The sequence below is a fragment of the Capra hircus genome, assembly GCF_001704415.2.
Source record: "Capra hircus breed San Clemente chromosome X unlocalized genomic scaffold, ASM170441v1, whole genome shotgun sequence".
NCBI classification, from domain to species: Eukaryota; Metazoa; Chordata; class Mammalia; order Artiodactyla; family Bovidae; genus Capra; species Capra hircus.
The window spans coordinates 40,606,126-40,624,230 of NW_017189517.1; the positions used below are offsets into that span (position 1 = coordinate 40,606,126).

Below are 18,105 nucleotides of genomic sequence, written 5' to 3' on the forward strand. Positions count from 1 at the left end.
TGTGTTGATCTTCCCAAAGTCTGGTGCCACTCTCAGAAAGCACTAAATAAAGTTACATTCTTTCATAGTAAGGACACAGAGTGCAGTGATATGTAACAAAGAAAAGTGATCAACTCAAAAGTCTAGTGTTGTTAACATCAAAACTACTATATATCTTTTTCCATATCCTGTTTACATTGATTAACATCCTCCCAGGTGCCTAAAAGACAAAGAATATGGAGGCCTGGCGGCAATCATTAAGTCAACAGTGAAAACCCGTCACCAATGAGTTTTAACTCTTTAGAAAAGGCTCTGTATCTTTAAGATGCTTTTAAGCTTTGTGCCTCTCTCGGTTGGGGGGTTGTAAGCAATTCACAAGCTGTAAGAGGTCCGGGGAACCTGTAAGGCAAGCTAGAGAGCTATCAGAGGAGGTTTAACTGAAACATCCCTTTCAAATGCAGAAGACTAAAGCCCTGAGTTGACTTTTCTCCAGAGAATATCAGAAGAGTGGAAAAGCAGGCAGATTCTTATTTTTTGGGGGGTGGATGCTCAGGAAATTCCAGGGGGGAAACCTGAGGTCTGATTAGCCTTGCCATCAGAGATCTGCCGCATGACCTTGTCACGGGTGGAATTCCTCACGCTGGCTCCCGGCAGAGTGGGTTGCCATTTCCTTCTCCAGGGGATCTTCCCCACCCAGGGATCAAACCCAGGTCTCCTGCATTGCAGGCAGACGCTTTAACCTCTGAGCCACCAGGGAAGCCACAAAATGGTCTAAGCTATAAGGAAATAACTATAGGTCTGAAGTTTGTTGTTATTTAGTCACCAAGTCGTGTCCGACTCTTTGCGACCCCACGGACTGTAGCCCTCCAGACTCTATCCATGGGACTCTCCAGGCAAGAATACTGGCATGGATTGCCATTTCCTGCTCCAGGGGATCTTCCAACCTAGCGACTGACCCCACGTCTCCTGCATTGGCAGATTATTTCTTTAACACTGAAACACCTGGGAAGCCCCAGGTCTGAAGTACAGCTTAACAGTAGGCCCTCTGTGTCCACAGGTTCTGATTCTGTGGATTTTAACCAACTGCAGATTGAAAATATTTGGGAAAAAATCCAAAAAGTTCCAAAAAGCAAAACTTTTAATTTCCTGCACTTTCGCAATTATTTACATAGCACTTACCTTGTATTGTGCGTTATACATTATCTAGAAATGATTTAAAGTATATAGGAAGATGTATGTAAATGATATGCAAACACTATATTTTTCTATAAGGGACTTGAACACCTGGAGATTTTACTTTCTGCAGCAGTGGGGGTGTGTGTCCTGGAACCAATACCCCTGGATGCCTGAACGGCTGACTCCTCAACCTCTTCTTTCCCTTTTTCCTTGTATTTCTACTCATTCTTCCTTATCTTATCAGAATACAGAGTTAAAACTCAACTAGTATTTTTTTTCCTCTTAGCTTGCTTCTAACTTTTCCTTTGAAAAGTTTACTTGTCCCTTAAATTTGAGGGCAGAGAGAAATTCCATGGGTTACCCAGACACTGAGAATGACCATTTGTATAACTTGCTTTCTGTAGCCTGTTCAACAGGGTAAGTTCTGTTACCTTCCTCTCTTCCCAGTCACTTTTGCACCCCTTTGAATCCCAAGGCATCATCTCATTGGCACATTTTTCTATCCCCTACCTCTTCTTGCCTGGAGAATCCCATGGATGGAGAAACCTAGTAGGTTACAGTCCACGGGGTCGCAAAGAGTGACACGACTGAGCGACTTCACCTTCACCTTTTTCCCTATCATGCTCTCTACTTTGCTCCAGTTTTCTCCTCTCACAGCTCTCTCATATTTCTAAAATGTCCCCTCCTGTCCATCCCCACTTTCACTCTGAATTCAAACCTCCAGCCTCTTGCCTGAACTAGCAAAATAAATACACTTACTATTTATCCCAGTCTTAATCCAACTACCATAGAGCTGCAAAAATGATCTTTCTAAATGTATTCTTATAAGAGGGTAAGGGGAGGATTTTCATTTATTCTAAGCAATTCTATACTGTTTGAAACTCTTAATACCATGCATTTAGTACTTCTGTCATGAAATAAGCACAAATATCATATTATTCCACTTTAAAATTTTCGAACAGCTATCCAATGGTTGCAAGATAAAACTCAAACTTAACATTACAGTCTCCTTTAGTTCTATCACTTCATCAGTTAGCTTCACAAAGTGATGCCTTGCTTTTCTCTTTTTCTCCCACACAACAACTCTGCTAGGGTTATCAAAGATGCTCAGTTCTGGGACTTCCCTGGTGGTCCAGTGGCTTAAACTTTGCATTCCCAATGCAGGGAGCCCAGGTTCAATCCCTGGTTGGGGAGCTAAGATCCTGCATGCCACTCGCCACAGCCAAAAAATAAAAAAATAATTAAAATTGTTAAAAGATGCTCAGTTCTGAATAATAATAAATAGCTACATTAAAGTATCTACAGTATGTCAAGCACTTTACATGTAATCTCATTTTTCAACCATGTAAGGCAGGCATTACCATCTAATTTTTTTTTAATGAAGAAACTGAGGATCCAAGGTTAAGTGACTTCCCCAATGGGACACAGGTACTGAGCGAGGTAAGATATGAACCTTAGGCTCTTTCCACTCTTCCATGCTATTTCTAGAATGAAATGTTCCCAGCATTCTGGCCCCATCATCTAGAGGAACATTACTTCTTATCTTTAACACTTTAGGAGGCAGCTTAGTATAGTATTTCAGACTATGAGCTCGAGGCAAATTACCTGGGTTCAAATCCTAGCCCTACAACCAACTAACTATATAACCTTCAATAAGTTAATTTCTCCAAACTTCAGCTTTTCCATCTGTAAAATGAGTACAATAGATCTCACTCAGAATTGTTTTCAAAAGATGATCCAATATAAAATACTTAGTACAGTATGTGGCAAATAGTATGTATAACTTCAATAAAGCATAGCTATTATTATCATTATACTGCAGGTGCATCTCAAAATTCTGTTGTCCCTTTTGTTCATCTGGAATTCCTGGTCAGTACATCTGAATCATGATTTGCCATATCCTAATTGTCCCTTCTATGCATTTCTGTGTAGCATTATATTGTGCAGGCTTTCCTTTTTGAGTGATTTTTCCAAGACATAGCTCTAGAACAGTAATTTTAATTCATACATTAAACAGCTAATTGCTCAAATGCTGCTCACTTGTTAGGGTGTTAAGAATGAAATGATTTAATTGTCAAATTGCTTTGGCATTTCTTATATAAATGCTAACAACAGTAATTCTTTTACTGCAGAACTCATCTTTTTTTGCCCTGTGTGTAGTGATCAGTTCTACTTGTCTTCATGGTGGAACCTCAGGATGGCCAGAGTAACCTCCTGGTGTGTATTCTAATCTGCTCTTCTGTTGGCTCACTTTCTGTGTCAGGTATCAAGTTTGGACATTGCCTTGAAGTGAAAGTCGCTCAGTCATGTCTGACTCTTTGCGACCCTTTCTTTTAGGGAAGCCAATCACAAAACCAGCCCTGGGCTGGATACTATTTGTCTTGTGCTTTGTATAAGCATTCAGATAAACTATCTGAACAGGGCCTTGGTATTTTCAGTACCTATGCAGTCATTCCATGTAGTATTTCCTTTTCAAGAAATGGCAGCCTATGGCCCTCAACAACTTTAGTGGTACCTTCTGTGGCTTCCTTTCCACAGCTCTTGGCTGTTTTCCCTCTCTACCTTTTAAGATATTCCTTTTGGTCCATAGCTATTGTCTTTTGTGAATGAAGTGAAAGTCACTCAGTTGTGTCCAACTCTTTTGTGACCCCATGGACTATATCCTCTGTCCATGGGATTTCCCAGGCAAGAATACTGTAGTGAGTTGCCATTCCCTTCTCCAGGGGGATCTTCCTGACCCAGGGGTCAAACCCAGTTCTCCTGCATTACAAGCAGGTTCTTTACCATCTGAGCCACCAGGGAAGCCCCTATTGTCTATGATCAATAAATCTAAACAATACCCTTACTCCTCCATGGAATGAAAGAGTTACCAGACTTTTTTTCCACCAATCTCTTTCGAGTCCAGCAAAATGCCAACAACAAAAAAATGAGGCTGAGAGAATAAGGAATCTTAAAAGAAGCCCTACTTGGAGGACTGAATTAAAATCTCCCTAGGCCAAAATTTTGTACTAAGGGAAAATTGGTTAAAAAAGGGCCATCGACTGCTTTCCACGTAAAGGCTATTTTACATGGGGTTTACTGAGTTTTTTTTTTTTAAATTCACACTCCTCGTGATTTGTTAGCATAAATACCAAGGTCTTGCTTGATTTCCGTGTATCAGTTATCCCTGATGCTCATTCATGTGCAAGGGCCTTAGGGATAGTATGGTTCCAGTTTTCACAGTATGCTTGGGTAGACCCTAGAGACAGTGCCTTAGTTACCAGGGGGGGCTGCTGCACAGGGATGTGGAGGAGGCCTCCAGATACCCCCACCACCAGAGCAGCTTTGCGTTTCTATTTTATATCTTAGATTCCTTTTCCTTTCAGGAAAGGTCTACTAATCCAGTCCTCTTGTTTTACAGTTGAGGTTTGAATTTTCTATCCTCAATATTTGAAATGAGGACTTTGAATGTCGTTACGGCTGACAGTACCCTTTCTATCAAGGTTTTGAAATAAATTTCTGAGACTGACAAACAAGAGCTCAAATTGTTGCTCTGGGACTTAACCTCCAAGAGGATGTGGGCAAATGGTCTACTTTTTCTTTCCCCTTGTGTCTAGCAGCAGCGAACATATACTTGGTGCTCAAGTGTACTGCCTGAATCTGACAGACCCACTTTCTTACTACGTATGTTAGCTGAGCAAGCAATACTACTTTGTAAGAACAGACAAATCGGTTTGTATCTAAAGGTAATGAAGAATAAGAAATACTGATACAGTAAAATAAGAAATGATACAGGAAAAAAAATACTTGTGTATGGTAGTTCAGTCGTGTCCAACTCTTTTGACCCGTGGACTGTAGCCCACCAGGCTCCTCTGTCCATGGGATTCTTCAGGCAAGAATACTGGAGTGGGTTGCCATTTCCTTCTCCAGTGGGACACGGACATGAACTTGGGCAAATTCCAGGACACAGTGAGGGACAGGGAGGCCTGGCATGCTGCAGTCCATGGGGTTACATAGAATCACAACTTAGTGACTGAACAACAACAAAAAAGATCAGTGCACGTTCCCAGGCTCCATCTTCAATCAGTCTCTGATGGATTTCTTACTATCCTCCTTACTCACTTTACCTTCAGCCACACTGACTTTCAGATTCTTCTACTGAAAAACACTGGTGTTCCCTCCTTAGGGCCTTTGGACTTGGCATCACCCTTACCTGAAATGTTCTTCTCTCAGATACCTACATAGCTTGGTTACTTAGTTCTTTCAGGTCTCTGCTGAAAGATCACCTCCCCCAGGAGGCCTTTTCCTACCATCTTTAGCTAAAATAACAATGCCCCACAAACATTCCTTGACACCCTTACTCTGCTTCTTCTGCATGGCACTCCTTATATTGACACATGGATGTGTTTGTGGCCTGTCTCCCCTCACTAAAATAGAAGCTACATGAAGGCAGGGACTATTTCTGAGCACTGCTGACATCCTGATCCCCAAAACGGTGTGTGGCAGAGTAAGTACTTAAAGGTTTATTTTATTGTGCTTTCTAGAGTTTTCAAACTTTCCTTGTACTGCCTGTATGGTGGAAAGTTAAACAGGGACTAGAGGCTTCTAGAAATGTGTATTTCCCAGTCTTCATGGATTGGCACTACAGGCTCGCAACAAGAGTTCCAATTTAGGTCTACACTCCATCCCACTAGGATGTGAACTAAGAGGAATGGGATCCAGTCTCGAGAATCTCTTCCACTTCACTCAAGGAACTGACCATCACTACTGAACTCCTTCCCCTCCATCTCATTTCAAAGTCCTCTTTACTCTCAGAAAGGTCAGGGGTTGCTGTAATACCGTGCCATAACTTGCACAGAACAGGTACCCAGGCTGACTACATTTCAGCCTTGGAACCAGCCCACTTGGAACCAAATCTCTCCAGGGTGCAGGTGATAATCAGAATAGAAAGCCTTCTCAGTCACAGACTTGAATCTTGTAGCTTTTATTTCAGTCATTAAAAGACGCAGTAAATGGAAACTACACTGATTTACATTAGGCATGCACCTCAACCTGATTCTGCTGTTAGTTTCTGACTGGCCCAAATCTTAATTTTTTTCATTGAGGCACATCGTTAAATCTTTTTGAACCCTGATACACAGGGTAAGTTAACTTCTTCCTTGTGGCAGTTTAGTATGAAAATTACGTTCACTGGCTAGATTCCTTTAACTAAAGGCCTCTAGACTCTCAGGCAACCTGTACTAGCTCGAGATCATATGTCATATAGATATTTCAGTGAATCATGGTATAAGGGAGGCAGAGAATCTAGAAAGTTGAAATATATTTTTTCCAGCACTGATAATTAAACACTAGATAAGGAGGCCTACAGTTGAGTACCAAATTACTCTTCCCCTACTGCTGCCATTTCTGAAAGACACAAAGATGTATACTGAACTCCCCCAAAATCTGAAATGAATCCACACCAAGAACAGATTATTACCTATCTGGTCCCAGTATCAAATTATAGAGCAATTCCACTATTAAAATTATAGGAAGCAGTTAATGGGACTACAAGAAAAGCATCATCCCACAAACAGTAATATGCATCTAGTAGTTTTTCATTCATCTGTCAACTGTTTCACAAGATTAGCATTAAAAAAACACAACCCCAAATACATCTGACCCTCAAATCCCCCACATCAAAAATTGGTCTTTGTTCATTCTCAGATGACAGGATGTCCCAAGAGTGACAAAGGTGGGGGCCAATTCCCCCATAGCCTTTTCTTCAACTATCCCATCAACTGCTCTTCATCTCTTGAACTACCTTCCTTTTCCAAAGAGGTAATGCTGAGGTCAATCAGAAAGGCTTTCTGAGAAGACTGGCTTGGATTTCTGCGTCTGTTCCAGTCGATTCAAGATGAATTGGCTTGTGTCAATGAAGCGCTCAACGCAGTTCACAAAACAGGCCTCAGCCCGACTGTCCAACTTTGGCCCAGGCTTATCCATGCACTTTTCCTGCTCAGGACAAGATACAGAATCACAAAGGGAACTTGGCAAAAAAAAAAAAAAAAAAAAAAAAAAAAAAAGGAGGTGGAGCTTCTTGTTGCTTAGAGGAAAAACCTCACCTAAAAACAGTATCTGATATGTTAATCACAGTTCCCATTCAGCAGTTTACTGTGTGGCAATTTTCCACAGCCTTAAATTCTCACAGCAACCCTTTGGAACAGATTCTGTTTATTATTAATCTTCATTTTACAAAGCGGGAAGCTGTGGCACAGAGATAATAAGTCAGAAAATGATGGTGCTGAGATATTACAGAGCAAGACAAATGACAAAATGCAAGGAAAATACTAGGGAAGTTAACCCTTTGCTGAATTTGGTTACAACTCTACAATGCTGCTTGCATTAAGTGCCTTTAAACTAACTGCAGGATAAATGGGTGGAAAGGATAGATCATTGAAGCAAGACACCATAAAAGCTACCAAAGGGAAAAAAAAGTATTTGACTGGAGATTCTATAATATATACTTAAGCCAGAGGCTCTTGAATCCTCTCTCTCAAGACGAATGGAAAATTGTATGAATTTTCCTGAAGTGCCCACTGCTTTTCAGATTCTTAAAGGAGTCTTTAACCACACCACCGCCTGGTCCAAATGTAACGAACCAGATATTTAAAAGAATCAAACCGCTCCAGTTCAAGGCAGATGGGAGCTAAGCAATCATTTGTTGAGGGTCAGAGTCCAGCGATACCATACGTTTATAATTCAGATGAATTTCGTTCATTATTCTGTTGTGTATACAAGCCTCAGTCTTTCCACTTCCAAGGAAATTTATCCCTGGCTTCTGAATTTTTTGAATTTTGTATGTCAAGGCAGAGTAGTTATGCTGTCCTTGGCAGCCAGAGAACACTTTGATCCCAAGCTGCAAATAAATGCCTTCTACCCTTCTGCCAAAGTCCCCTAACAGGGCATACACAGTTCCTCAACCTTCAGACCTGAAACGGCTTGGTATTACACAACGATCCAACAAGAAGGCAAAAAAGTGTGTATGTTGGTAGACATTACTCCACTTTTTTGGTTCATGGGTTAGAGCCACTCCTCAGCAGGGACGGTTAGAGCAACTAAGTAATCAAGGCAAACTCTGAGGAGTGCAGGGACGGGAGATTCACTGATTCTGGGACTGATCCTGGGACTCAGGATAGCAAACATTAAATACCAATAGCGGGGGCGCTCATCAGTCCTAGTGACCAGCACTAGGTAGCTTCAACCTTGAATGCCTAAAGTTCTGCTTGAGACAACAGCATAAGTCTTCTACAATACCCAATCCTCTGCACTAACGAAGGCGAGGTCCGGAGCTACACCCACCCTGAGAAGCGGAGTCACCCTTTTCCCCTCCCGGCTTGACCTGAGGAACCTAAGGAAACCAAGGGGTTCTGCCGGGTCCTGTCCCTTCCCCGAATTCTAGACGTCGGGGTGAGTTGCGCGAGGCAAGGACAGGCAAGTAGGTACCGTGGCCAGGTCCCAGCCCCAGGCTCCTCACCCAACAAAGTTCCGTCATCTGGTGCACCAGCTGCTGGAAGCGCTGCTTCTGAGTCTCCACCTCAATGAAATGCTGCAGCTGCGGGTCTACCGAGCCCAAACCGGCCGCGGAGGAAGACGAAGAGGAATCCATCCCAGCGCGGTCACGCGTGCGGAGACGAACTCCACACCAACTCACCGACCTTCACGTGTCTCCGCGGCGGAACCGGAACCACAACCCGCTGCCTCTGGGACCGCCCCGCGCGCGCACTGCGCGGGCGCGGGGCCCTATGCGGGGGCCCGCCCCCGCCCGCACCCCAGCTCGGGTTCTGGGCGCTCCTTCCAGCTGTCCGCGCGCCTCGCTCCGCCCCGTACGCGACCCTGCGGCGGCGCCGTGTCTGCGACCCGAGGTCTCAGGACGGTCCGCCCAGCTCCGTGGCGCTGTCGAGACGTTAGTTCAAAAGAAAAGAAAGAAGGTTAAAAAAAGGAAGTTACTTCGGACCATGTGGCCCTTTCCCGACCGGCCCAACAGCCCCGCCCCAGTCGGGTTTCAAATTGACCCACGCTTTCCCCGCTGCCGCGCTGGTGCTCGGCAGGGGCTGCTGGGCCCATAGCTTTGCTGTCCTGGGGCCCCTGGCTCTAGTTCTTTAATGGAATTTACCCCGCCTGACGTAGCAAAAAGTGGCGCTGGCAGATTTTGTCTTCACCTGTTAGATTTATTCCGATGATATCTAATGCCTACCGCGTGTCAGGGTGTGAGCTCTGGTTTGTGATCGCTGTCTGTGATTCAGATGCTTTCCTGGGGGGCTCAGCGGTAAAGCATCACCCTGCAATACAACGGTCCATCTACAAGGCAGGAGACGCGGGTTTGATCCCTGGGTCAGGAAGATCCCCTGGAGTAGGAAATGGCAACCCACTCCAGGATTCTTGCCTGGAAATTTTCATGGACTGAAGAGCCTGGCGGGCGACAGTCCGTGGGGTCGCAAGAGTTGAACACGACTTAGCAACACCACCACCACCACCACCACCTGATTCAGAAGCGGAATCTACCAAGAGCCAGAGGGCCTGAAGGGGCTTCCCCGATGGCTCAGATGGTAAAGAATCTGCCTGCAATGCGGGAGACCTGGGTTCCATCCCTGGGTGGATAAGATCCCCTGGAGAAGGAAATGGCAACCCACTCCAGTATTCTTGCCTGAAGAATTCCAGGGGCAGAGGAGCCTGGGGTTACAGTCCCTCCTATGGCAAAGAATCAGATACAACTGAGCGACTAAGAGAGGGATTAAATGTGGAGAATCCCGTGGAGTTCTGAAAGCAGAAATGTGACAAACCAACCCAGACAACAGTTTCCAGGAACACTGAGATAGGGCGCTTCAGGGAGGCTGCATGATTAATCGAAATAGCAAGAAACCTTCATGCTTTCCAGTAATTTTATTTTATCAAAACACCCTCCCCTTCCATTTTTATGACACCATTTTATTCCTGCCAAGTTCTACCTCCCTCCCCCCAGCTCTATTGCCTACTCAAAGAGCTGTCGGACCCCCATTGTGAGGCTATTTACATCCCTCCCTCCCTCCAAACGATTCAATCCTACATTCAGTCTGTTTTAATACTTTTGGAAAATTTCCTCTCTGGGGGAAAATACCAGGCACAAAAATCCCCTGGCCTTTGCTCAGAAGGTATTAATAGTATCCCAGGGAAGAGATAGAAAGGCATTCCTATATGTGGAGAGGGCCCTTTGTGTATTCAGCAAGGGCACGGAGGGCCTGGGATTTCCTCAGAGAAAGTGAAATTGAGATTGTGGAGGAGAGGAGTATAACCAAGAAGCTTATTGGTGAGCTCAGGACTCTTCATCCATGACATCTAGAATGTTGCTCAGAAGAATTTTGAAAGTGGGACGTTCGTCTGCTTTCTAAAACCAAAGAAAAAAAATGGAGTGTTATAGTGGGCCAGAGTCCAGAATTCAAGGGAAACACAATGAGTAAACAGCAAATATTTATGAAGTTTACACTATATGCCCAGTAGGATACCCTGTGGATTACCCCCAAAAAAGAGAGACAGAGAGAGAGGAGAAATAGAAGTATTCCATAAAGTCCTTGTGCACTTTAAATCTTTAGTAAATCGGGTTATTAATGTGGTGAGGAAATTTTGAAAATTATTCTCACAAACGCTGATTGAAACTAAAGCCAAATTCATTACACCAATGCATTCTTAACAAACTTAAGTGGTTGACTGAACTGAAGTCCTATAAGCTGTTATAATTTTTGTTTGGTTTCAACCACTTGTTTCTACCATCCTAAAGCCAAAGTTAACAAAGGAATGAACATGTCAAGAGCAGGAGCTGCTTCACTGGGCAGGCATCCTAAGCACCCGGGACCTCTTACTACAACCATCTGGCCTTCAGACTAAGGCCTTTTGTGGCAGCCATGGTCCATAAGCCCATGAGGTATTTAGTGATTCAAGATATATTCATGCAAGAAAAGTCTCAATCCATCAGAACCCAGAAGTCATCAACTTTTTGTTCCTTTGAATCTGATTCTCAAACCTAACTGAGTATCAGAATTTCCTGGGAAGTTTAAAAAGACATACCCGAGGCCCCCTCTAGACATACCCAGTCAGAATCTCTGGAGGTAAGGCCCAGTCATCTGTAGTTTTAAGAGTTCCACAGAGATTCTGATGTGATTCCAGTTTCATGACTACTATGTTAACAGGCTGTGGAGAAAGTGCCTATCTAAAATACTTAAGTAGCAGAGAGAGGATGTGCTAGTTGGGAGAGAGCAGCAGAGTCAATTACCCTCAATCCTGCCCAGCACAGGAGAGAGAAGGGAAATGGCTCTTAGGGTTCTCCCTTTCTCCACACTTTCTTTGTGACCTGAGTCATTTGTCAAAGGGAAAAGAGCCATGTTCTGATCAAGATGCCTACTTTTCACCCCACAGGGATGGCTGCAGATTCACATACGTGCTTGCTGGACACTGTCAGTCTTTCCCTGTTGCTAAAGGGGCAGAACTAAGAGCTGAGCACTCGTTTCCTACTAGAGATTTAGTTTGCCAAATTAAGGTTGCCAAGGATCTATTGAAAATAGAGTAGGCACTCCTGAAGAACCCAAGGTGAGAGCAGCAAAGCATTTTAATAATAGCGGGACAGGCTCTTTATTTGCAAAATACCACATCTACCCACATATCCCATAATGCACTGCATTAAAAAAAAACAAACCACGAGAGCTGCCTATTTTAGTTCCCTTTCAGGTGTTAGTATTTTTTAAAAAATCTCATTTAGGACCACAGCCAGAAAAAGTGTGCAGTTAGTAAAGTAGAAGAAAGGGCCAATGACTCCCAAAGGAATGAACACAAATTTTAATTAGTTTTCTTTTTTAATGTACATACACTTGTCTGAATGCCTCTGGCTGCCTACTTATGCTAGGTGACATGGCCCCATGACACCCCTCTCCCTAGAGCCGAGATGGTATTGGAGTAACACCACCCTATGGCAGAAAGTGAAGAGGAACTAAAAAGCCTCTTGATGAAAATGAAAGAGGAGAGTGAAAAAGTTGGCTTAAAGCTCAACATTCAGAAAACGAAGATCATGGCATCTGGTCCCATCACTTCATGGGAAATAGATGGGGAAACAGTGGAAACAGTGTCAGACTTTACTTTTGGGGGTTCCAAAATCACTGCAGATGGTGACTGCAGCCATGAAATTAAAAGACGCTTACTCCTTGGAAGGAAAGTTATGACCAACCTAGATGGCATATTGAAAAGCAGAGACATTACTTTGTCAACAAAGGTCCACCTAGTCAAGGCTATGGTTTTTCCAGTGGTCATGTATGGATGTGAGAGTTGGACTGTGAAGAAAGCTGAGCACCGAAGAATTGATGCTTTTGAACTGCGGTGTTGGAGAAGACTCTTGAGAGTCCCTTGGACTGCAAGGAGATCCAACCAGTCCATTCTAAAGGAGATCAGTCCTGGGTGTTCATTGGAAGGACTGATGCTAAAGCTGAAACTCCAATACTCTGGCCACCTCATGCAAAGAGTTTACTCATTGGAAAAGACTCTGATGCTGGAAGGGATTGGGGGCAGGAGGAGAAGGGGACGGCAGAGGATGAGATGGCTGGATGGCACCACTGACTCGATGGACATGAGTTTAAGTAAACTTCAGGAGTTGGTGATGGACAGGGAGGCCTGGCGTGCTTCGATTCATGGGGTCGCAAAGAGTCGGACACGACTGAGCGACTGAACAGAACTGAACTGAATGATCCTCTAGTGATAATTGGAGTGGGCCTGGAAAAACTTCTGGTCATGAAAGGATTGGAATGTAGGCTGGGGTTTGAGAATGTGTACAGCTATCTGTCTGTGCTCAGTTGCTATATGGCGAGGAAGAGTAGGGTGTGGGTGCTTGGTCAGCTACATGGGAAAGTATGTTCAAGGAAATAATTTAAGAGGTCCCACTAAAACACTTACCTCATGCCAGCAGCTGTACATGATGGCATATACCCTCTCCGAAGCGAGATGAGGCCTGTAGAGACGCAGGCCTTGGGCAATGTGCTCAGCTGTTTCACTGTTAGTAAATCTCTCATATGGCATCTTCCCCAGAGAGTAAATTTCCCACATCAGCACCCCTAGACAATGAAAAAACAAAATGTGTTGTTTCTAGGTAGGAGGGATCCTAGTGTTCCTAGATCAACTTCAAACATTACATTCAGCTCATTCCACCCCCCACCCCACCCCTGGGCTTTTTTAAAGTTTTGTTCAAACTTCTGCTATAGTACTGAGTACGCTGGAGGTAATCAGGATTGCCATGGACCATTAGTTCCTCTAGGAGAGAGACAACATCTTATTTGTGTTTGTGGTTATAGGGTCTGGCAGAGTCCTTGGTACATCGTTAGTATTCAGAAGCTGTGGAATACTGAATGAATTGTTTGTTTCCCTCAATAGATTCTAAGTTCTAAGAAGGCAGGAATCATGTCTACTTTACTGTTTTTAATCCCCAGAAACCCCTGTGGTGCCCGATTCCCTAAGGATTAGATGAATGAAAGCAAGAACAAATCACAGTCTCTCTGTGCAGGTTGCAGAGTGTGAATTTCCCAACAGCATTCATTTTCTTTTGAGCTGTATAATCCATGTAATCATATCCACTCACCAAAAGCCCAAATGTCAGATTTGCTGCTGAACTTGCTGTACATAAGAACTTCTGGTGGAGACCACCGGACAGGAAATTTGGAGCCTACTGAGCTTGTATATTCATCATCCAGAACATACCTGCAAAGGATTCAGGACTTGTTGCTGTTACAATTTGGAGAGTTTGATATTTGCTTAAAATTTCTTGGCAGAGCCATAAGAGTTGCACAAATACTGCAGGCGAACCAGTGTCTTTTACAAATGCCATTACTAACATATTCCTGTTTTCATATCCGACTTAGCTTTCCTGATTGACAGTATAGATACAGCAAGGATGAAGTGGAATAAGGTCTAATAGGTATTCCCTTCCCTCTTTTCTCTTTTCCCATCCTTCCCTTCCTTCAATCCTGCAGTCAACAATGGCAATTAGGCTCATTAGGAAAGGAGACAGAGTAAAGTCAACAAGATTAACAGAACAAGACAGAATCTTGGGGAAATTAGGTTTTAAAAAAAAAGAGAAAGGAGAAGAGAGGACTATAACAATAAAACAGAAGGATGAAAAGTGACTTAAACCATTCAGAGAAAGAAAAGGTATAGAAAGATGGTGGAAAAACTAGAAGTATAGGGGGAAAGGGAGAAGATTAAAAGTTACAGTGTCACCTCACGTTTGTACTGTGCCAGTTTTACATTTAAAGGGAAAGGTGAAAAAGACTGCACTTACCTGGACAGGCCAAAGTCAGATACTTTAACAACTCCTTGATCGTTAACCAAACAGTTTCGAGCTGCCTGTAGTGCAACAGAGACCAGTGAGACTCTGTCCTTGGTGCACAGGTTAAGGGCACAAAGCTTCTGTCCACCAGAGGCGGGAAGCCTCATCTCCTTTTTCTAGAGACACCTTCCCACCTAACAGGAGTCAGCTGATGCCACTGAGGAATTTTGATATACTTCCATCACATATAGAGCAACCCCCATAATAAGTAAAGCACTGAAGACTTGAAGCATGATTTCACTCACACTGGTAATTCCATGACAACCCTTTGTGCGTTGAAATGCCGAGAGAATTAAGGGAGAACAGAAGGCAAGTGTGTTTTGTTTTCTGCTTTTCTACCAACAGGACTAGGGCTATTTCCGCCTTGGCATGGCTGGAATAAATATGCCCCGGCAGGCCAAGCAGGGGAAGTGATAGAGTGAAGTGGGTAGGTGGAGATGTCAGGAAAGTGTCTGGTTTAAGGGAGGCCAGCCACTTTCCTGTGATCAGCTAGACCATCCTGTAATACCAGGCCCATACTTTATAGGCTGACAGTTAACATGGCCTATGAGAATATGGGTCTGGTGATACAAGATGATGTCAATTTTCATGGGAAGCTGTAAATTCAGTTCTTTAATGTGAAATGTTTTTAAGTGTTTGCTAACTGATATATTAATATAACATTTAAAAATGCACCAACAGACACCCAGTTTGTGACTCTGATATAACCAGAATCATGGTCCTGTGCTAAAAAACAGTTCCATCAGGATCAGGGCTGCCCTTCTGTCCCTGGAGGACTCCACCATTTCCTCGTCATAGTAGGAGGGGCTGGGAGTGACCATTACAGCTCCCATTGTGGGGAAACTTATGGTGTTGAGGCTGGAATTCCTTGACCAGCTGACCACTGGGGCAGAGGCTCACCAAACTTTTAGTATTTTCTAGATAAAATTGAAATCACGGCTCCAGCCACCTTCCTCAGCCATGGATGGATGATATGCCTTCCTGTGCTACTTCCACCCCACTCAGCCCTTGGACCCAGACCAATCCTTCTGAGATCCTACCAGGTCTCGGTGGAGGAATTGCTTAGACTCTAGGTATTCCATGGCTTCACAGACATCCTTGCACATCTCCAGCAGCTGCTGAGTCTGGAAGCGGTGGCGCATCTCCCTCAGGTAGTTCAGGAGGCAGCCATTGGCCATGTACTCAGTGATGATGAAGATGGGCCGCTGTTTCGTGCAGACACCATACAACTGCACCAGCTTCTCATGGGAAAGATTCCTACAGGAGAGGCAATGAACCAGTCTTCCCTTTCTGACTCTGACTATCATTCAGAAAGGAACTGAGGAGGAAAGGAGTTGGTCTTGGAGTAGAGTGTCAATTGAGAGATCATAATAACCTTTTAAGTGCCTAACATGTGAGGGTGAACCAGGATTTGGAGCCATCGATAGAACAGGAAACAAGTCCAGGGCTGAGTGAACACTAAGGGTACATTAGAATGTCTTCCTTTTGAAAGTCTCATTCTCTACATTTACCCTCAAATACTGTCAAGATAATACCCACCCATGAGCAATACTATTCTCCATCAGTATCAAAGAGAAATGAGTACCTTAGCAGTTAGGACTCACACCAATCAAAGGTTGACCTCAGGCCCAGGTCCCAAATCCCCCTTGTTATAAATCACCTTAAACCACAGTGGGAACCGTCCTTGTAATTCCTACTGGATGGAGAGTTGGGTTTGGACTGTAACTCACATCATGACTTTGGCTTCTTCAATGAACTCATCCTCAGACATGGAGCCTTCTTTGATCATCTTGATGGCCACATCATACTGGCCCCTCCACTTCCCATACTTCACTACTCCAAATTGTCCAGTCCCCAGCTCCTTCAAGAAGGTCAAGTCCTTTGGATCGATTTCCCATGATCCTATAATAACAATGCCTTGATGTGATTCTTTGAGTCATGTATGTATAATTTCTACAATAGACTAGGATCCCTACTGGGGGTAGAAATAGACAAGCAGTAAAAGGGAAAGTCTCAGGGGTACTAATTCATTTTTGCTCAGGTAAATCTCAGGGACAGGGGATTGCTGATTGGAAGAGTCTGGGAATTTTTGGTACAAGTCAGGCATAGAGCAAGAAGATCAACTAGACAACATCTTTAAAAAATCCCTTTACGATATTTTCCCCACAATTGAAAAAAAAACCCAAACCTTTATGAATCTATGTTTTTGCAGTCCCAGTAGGAGCCACCAGAGGGATAAAACTCATTAGATAACTTTGATTTGGCTCTGTCTTAACACATTATCGACTGGGGGATTTTTGCAGAAACTAACACCTCTGGCATTTATAGGTCTCCGGTCAATAATGTGTTAACATTCCTTGTGGCAGCTGGGATGGAACAGTGCACTGCAAGAATGATTGAGAGGCAAGGTCTGGCTGGGTCTGCCAGATGGAGTAGTGCTTGCAACTGGCTGGTCCACCCTGCCCTAGAGAAATAAGCACTTACCGTATCCCAGGCCTGCAGTGGAAGGCGCATTCTTATTTTGTTGAGACACTGGATATTTGAGCCTAGATATGAGTCCTAAAACATACAGAGAGGGTCATGCTGCTGGTGCAGAGCAGGGAGTGAGATGCCTTGCACACTTAATGCCTCACACTTCCAGTATTCATCTTTCTAGTACATTTTGAATCCCATAAGATTGCCATGAAGCTGAATTTTTCTGGAAGTTTCTCCTCTTATACATGTTTTTCAGGGACAAAAAAAAAAAAAAGAAAGAAAATACTAACTGAGGTATGCTCCCCAGCTAAATATATCCCCACCTCCCAGTCCAGGCTTAACTCACATCCTCCTTCTCCTTTTGATACTGAAAAGTGTAATTGGAACCCCATAAAATGACAGCCTTCATACTGCCTTGCCTGGACATGGTGGACAGCTGCAAGCCTTCTTGATGAAGCTTTTCCCATGTATTCATGTTCTCCCCAATCTCCCAGTTTTTAGAATGTCTACACTGCTTAGAAATTCTCTTCTGATGTTTTTGAACCTGTATGTTCTTTAAGGGCAAGGACCTAAAGTAATAGTTTTTGTGTGTTCTCTAGTAGCAAAATTACAGAGTAGATGCTAGGAGTTCAATGAATATTGCTGATTGATTAATTACCAGTCTCTTCTATGTCCTTCCTTAGCACTGAGCATCAATCACCAAATAAGAAGTCAGTCCCTACTGGGTGTAAGGTCTGCCTTTGACCACCTCTTCACTTGACTTCAATCCAGCATCACAGGGGTTCATTTTCACAGCTAATTGTCACTATCCTATGAGGCTTAATGTTTCACCTAACCACCTTGTCCTAAATTCCTTCTCTTGGTACTTGTCACACCCTTCTTCTCTGGTTTCCCTGGTACTTACCAGCAGAGTTATGCTGATGGTAGTTAATGAGCTCAGGGATAGTGCTGAAAAGGTGCTTCTCAGCCAGGTAATACTGGCTCTGAGGTGTGGAACACACGACATAATGGCGTATCACCCCTTGAGGTTCCCTGAAGAAGTGGACGCTGAGTCAGCAACTCGGGAGCAAGGGCCCAAAGGACCCAAGAAGTGAAGTGAGGTGAGTTTTGAGTTTAAGCGA

At 43.8% G+C, this 18,105-nt stretch overlaps 2 protein-coding genes across 2 annotated transcripts in view; both read right to left on the minus strand.

Annotated features, from left to right (window-relative positions):
* Positions 1 to 6,087: 6,087 nt before the first annotated feature.
* Positions 6,088 to 8,884, minus strand: TIMM8A (translocase of inner mitochondrial membrane 8 homolog A (yeast)). The gene is made up of 2 exons (XM_018044296.1): positions 8,651 to 8,884; positions 6,088 to 7,128 (listed from the first exon to the last, which is right to left on the minus strand). The coding sequence occupies exons 1-2, from the start codon at positions 8,780 to 8,782 to the stop codon at positions 6,967 to 6,969; spliced, it is 294 nt and encodes a 97-aa protein (XP_017899785.1). The 5' UTR covers positions 8,783 to 8,884; the 3' UTR covers positions 6,088 to 6,966.
* A 1,153-nt stretch (positions 8,885 to 10,037) lies between these two features.
* Positions 10,038 to 18,105, minus strand: part of BTK (Bruton tyrosine kinase) — a 32,554-nt gene continuing 24,486 nt past the window's right edge. Inside the window, exons 12-19 of the mRNA XM_005700145.2 lie at positions 17,889 to 18,016; positions 16,994 to 17,068; positions 16,240 to 16,411; positions 15,550 to 15,766; positions 14,462 to 14,526; positions 13,763 to 13,881; positions 13,084 to 13,241; positions 10,038 to 10,537 (exon numbers count right to left, since the gene is read on the minus strand). Of these exons, the coding sequence (XP_005700202.1) occupies positions 10,466 to 10,537; positions 13,084 to 13,241; positions 13,763 to 13,881; positions 14,462 to 14,526; positions 15,550 to 15,766; positions 16,240 to 16,411; positions 16,994 to 17,068; positions 17,889 to 18,016 (1,006 nt within the window). The 3' untranslated portion in view covers positions 10,038 to 10,465. The remainder of the gene's footprint in view (positions 10,538 to 13,083; positions 13,242 to 13,762; positions 13,882 to 14,461; positions 14,527 to 15,549; positions 15,767 to 16,239; positions 16,412 to 16,993; positions 17,069 to 17,888; positions 18,017 to 18,105) is intronic.

What these genes read in the sequence shown, in the direction of transcription:
- TIMM8A (XM_018044296.1), bottom strand. Translation starts at nt 8,782, where the DNA reads ATGGATTCCTCTTCGTCTTCCTCCGCGGCCGGTTTGGGCTCGGTAGAC. An exon ending in AGATGACGGAACTTTGTTGG is followed by an intron (nt 7,129 to 8,650) that starts GTGAGGAGCCTG and finishes TGTCCTGAGCAG; the next exon opens with GAAAAGTGCATGGATAAGCC.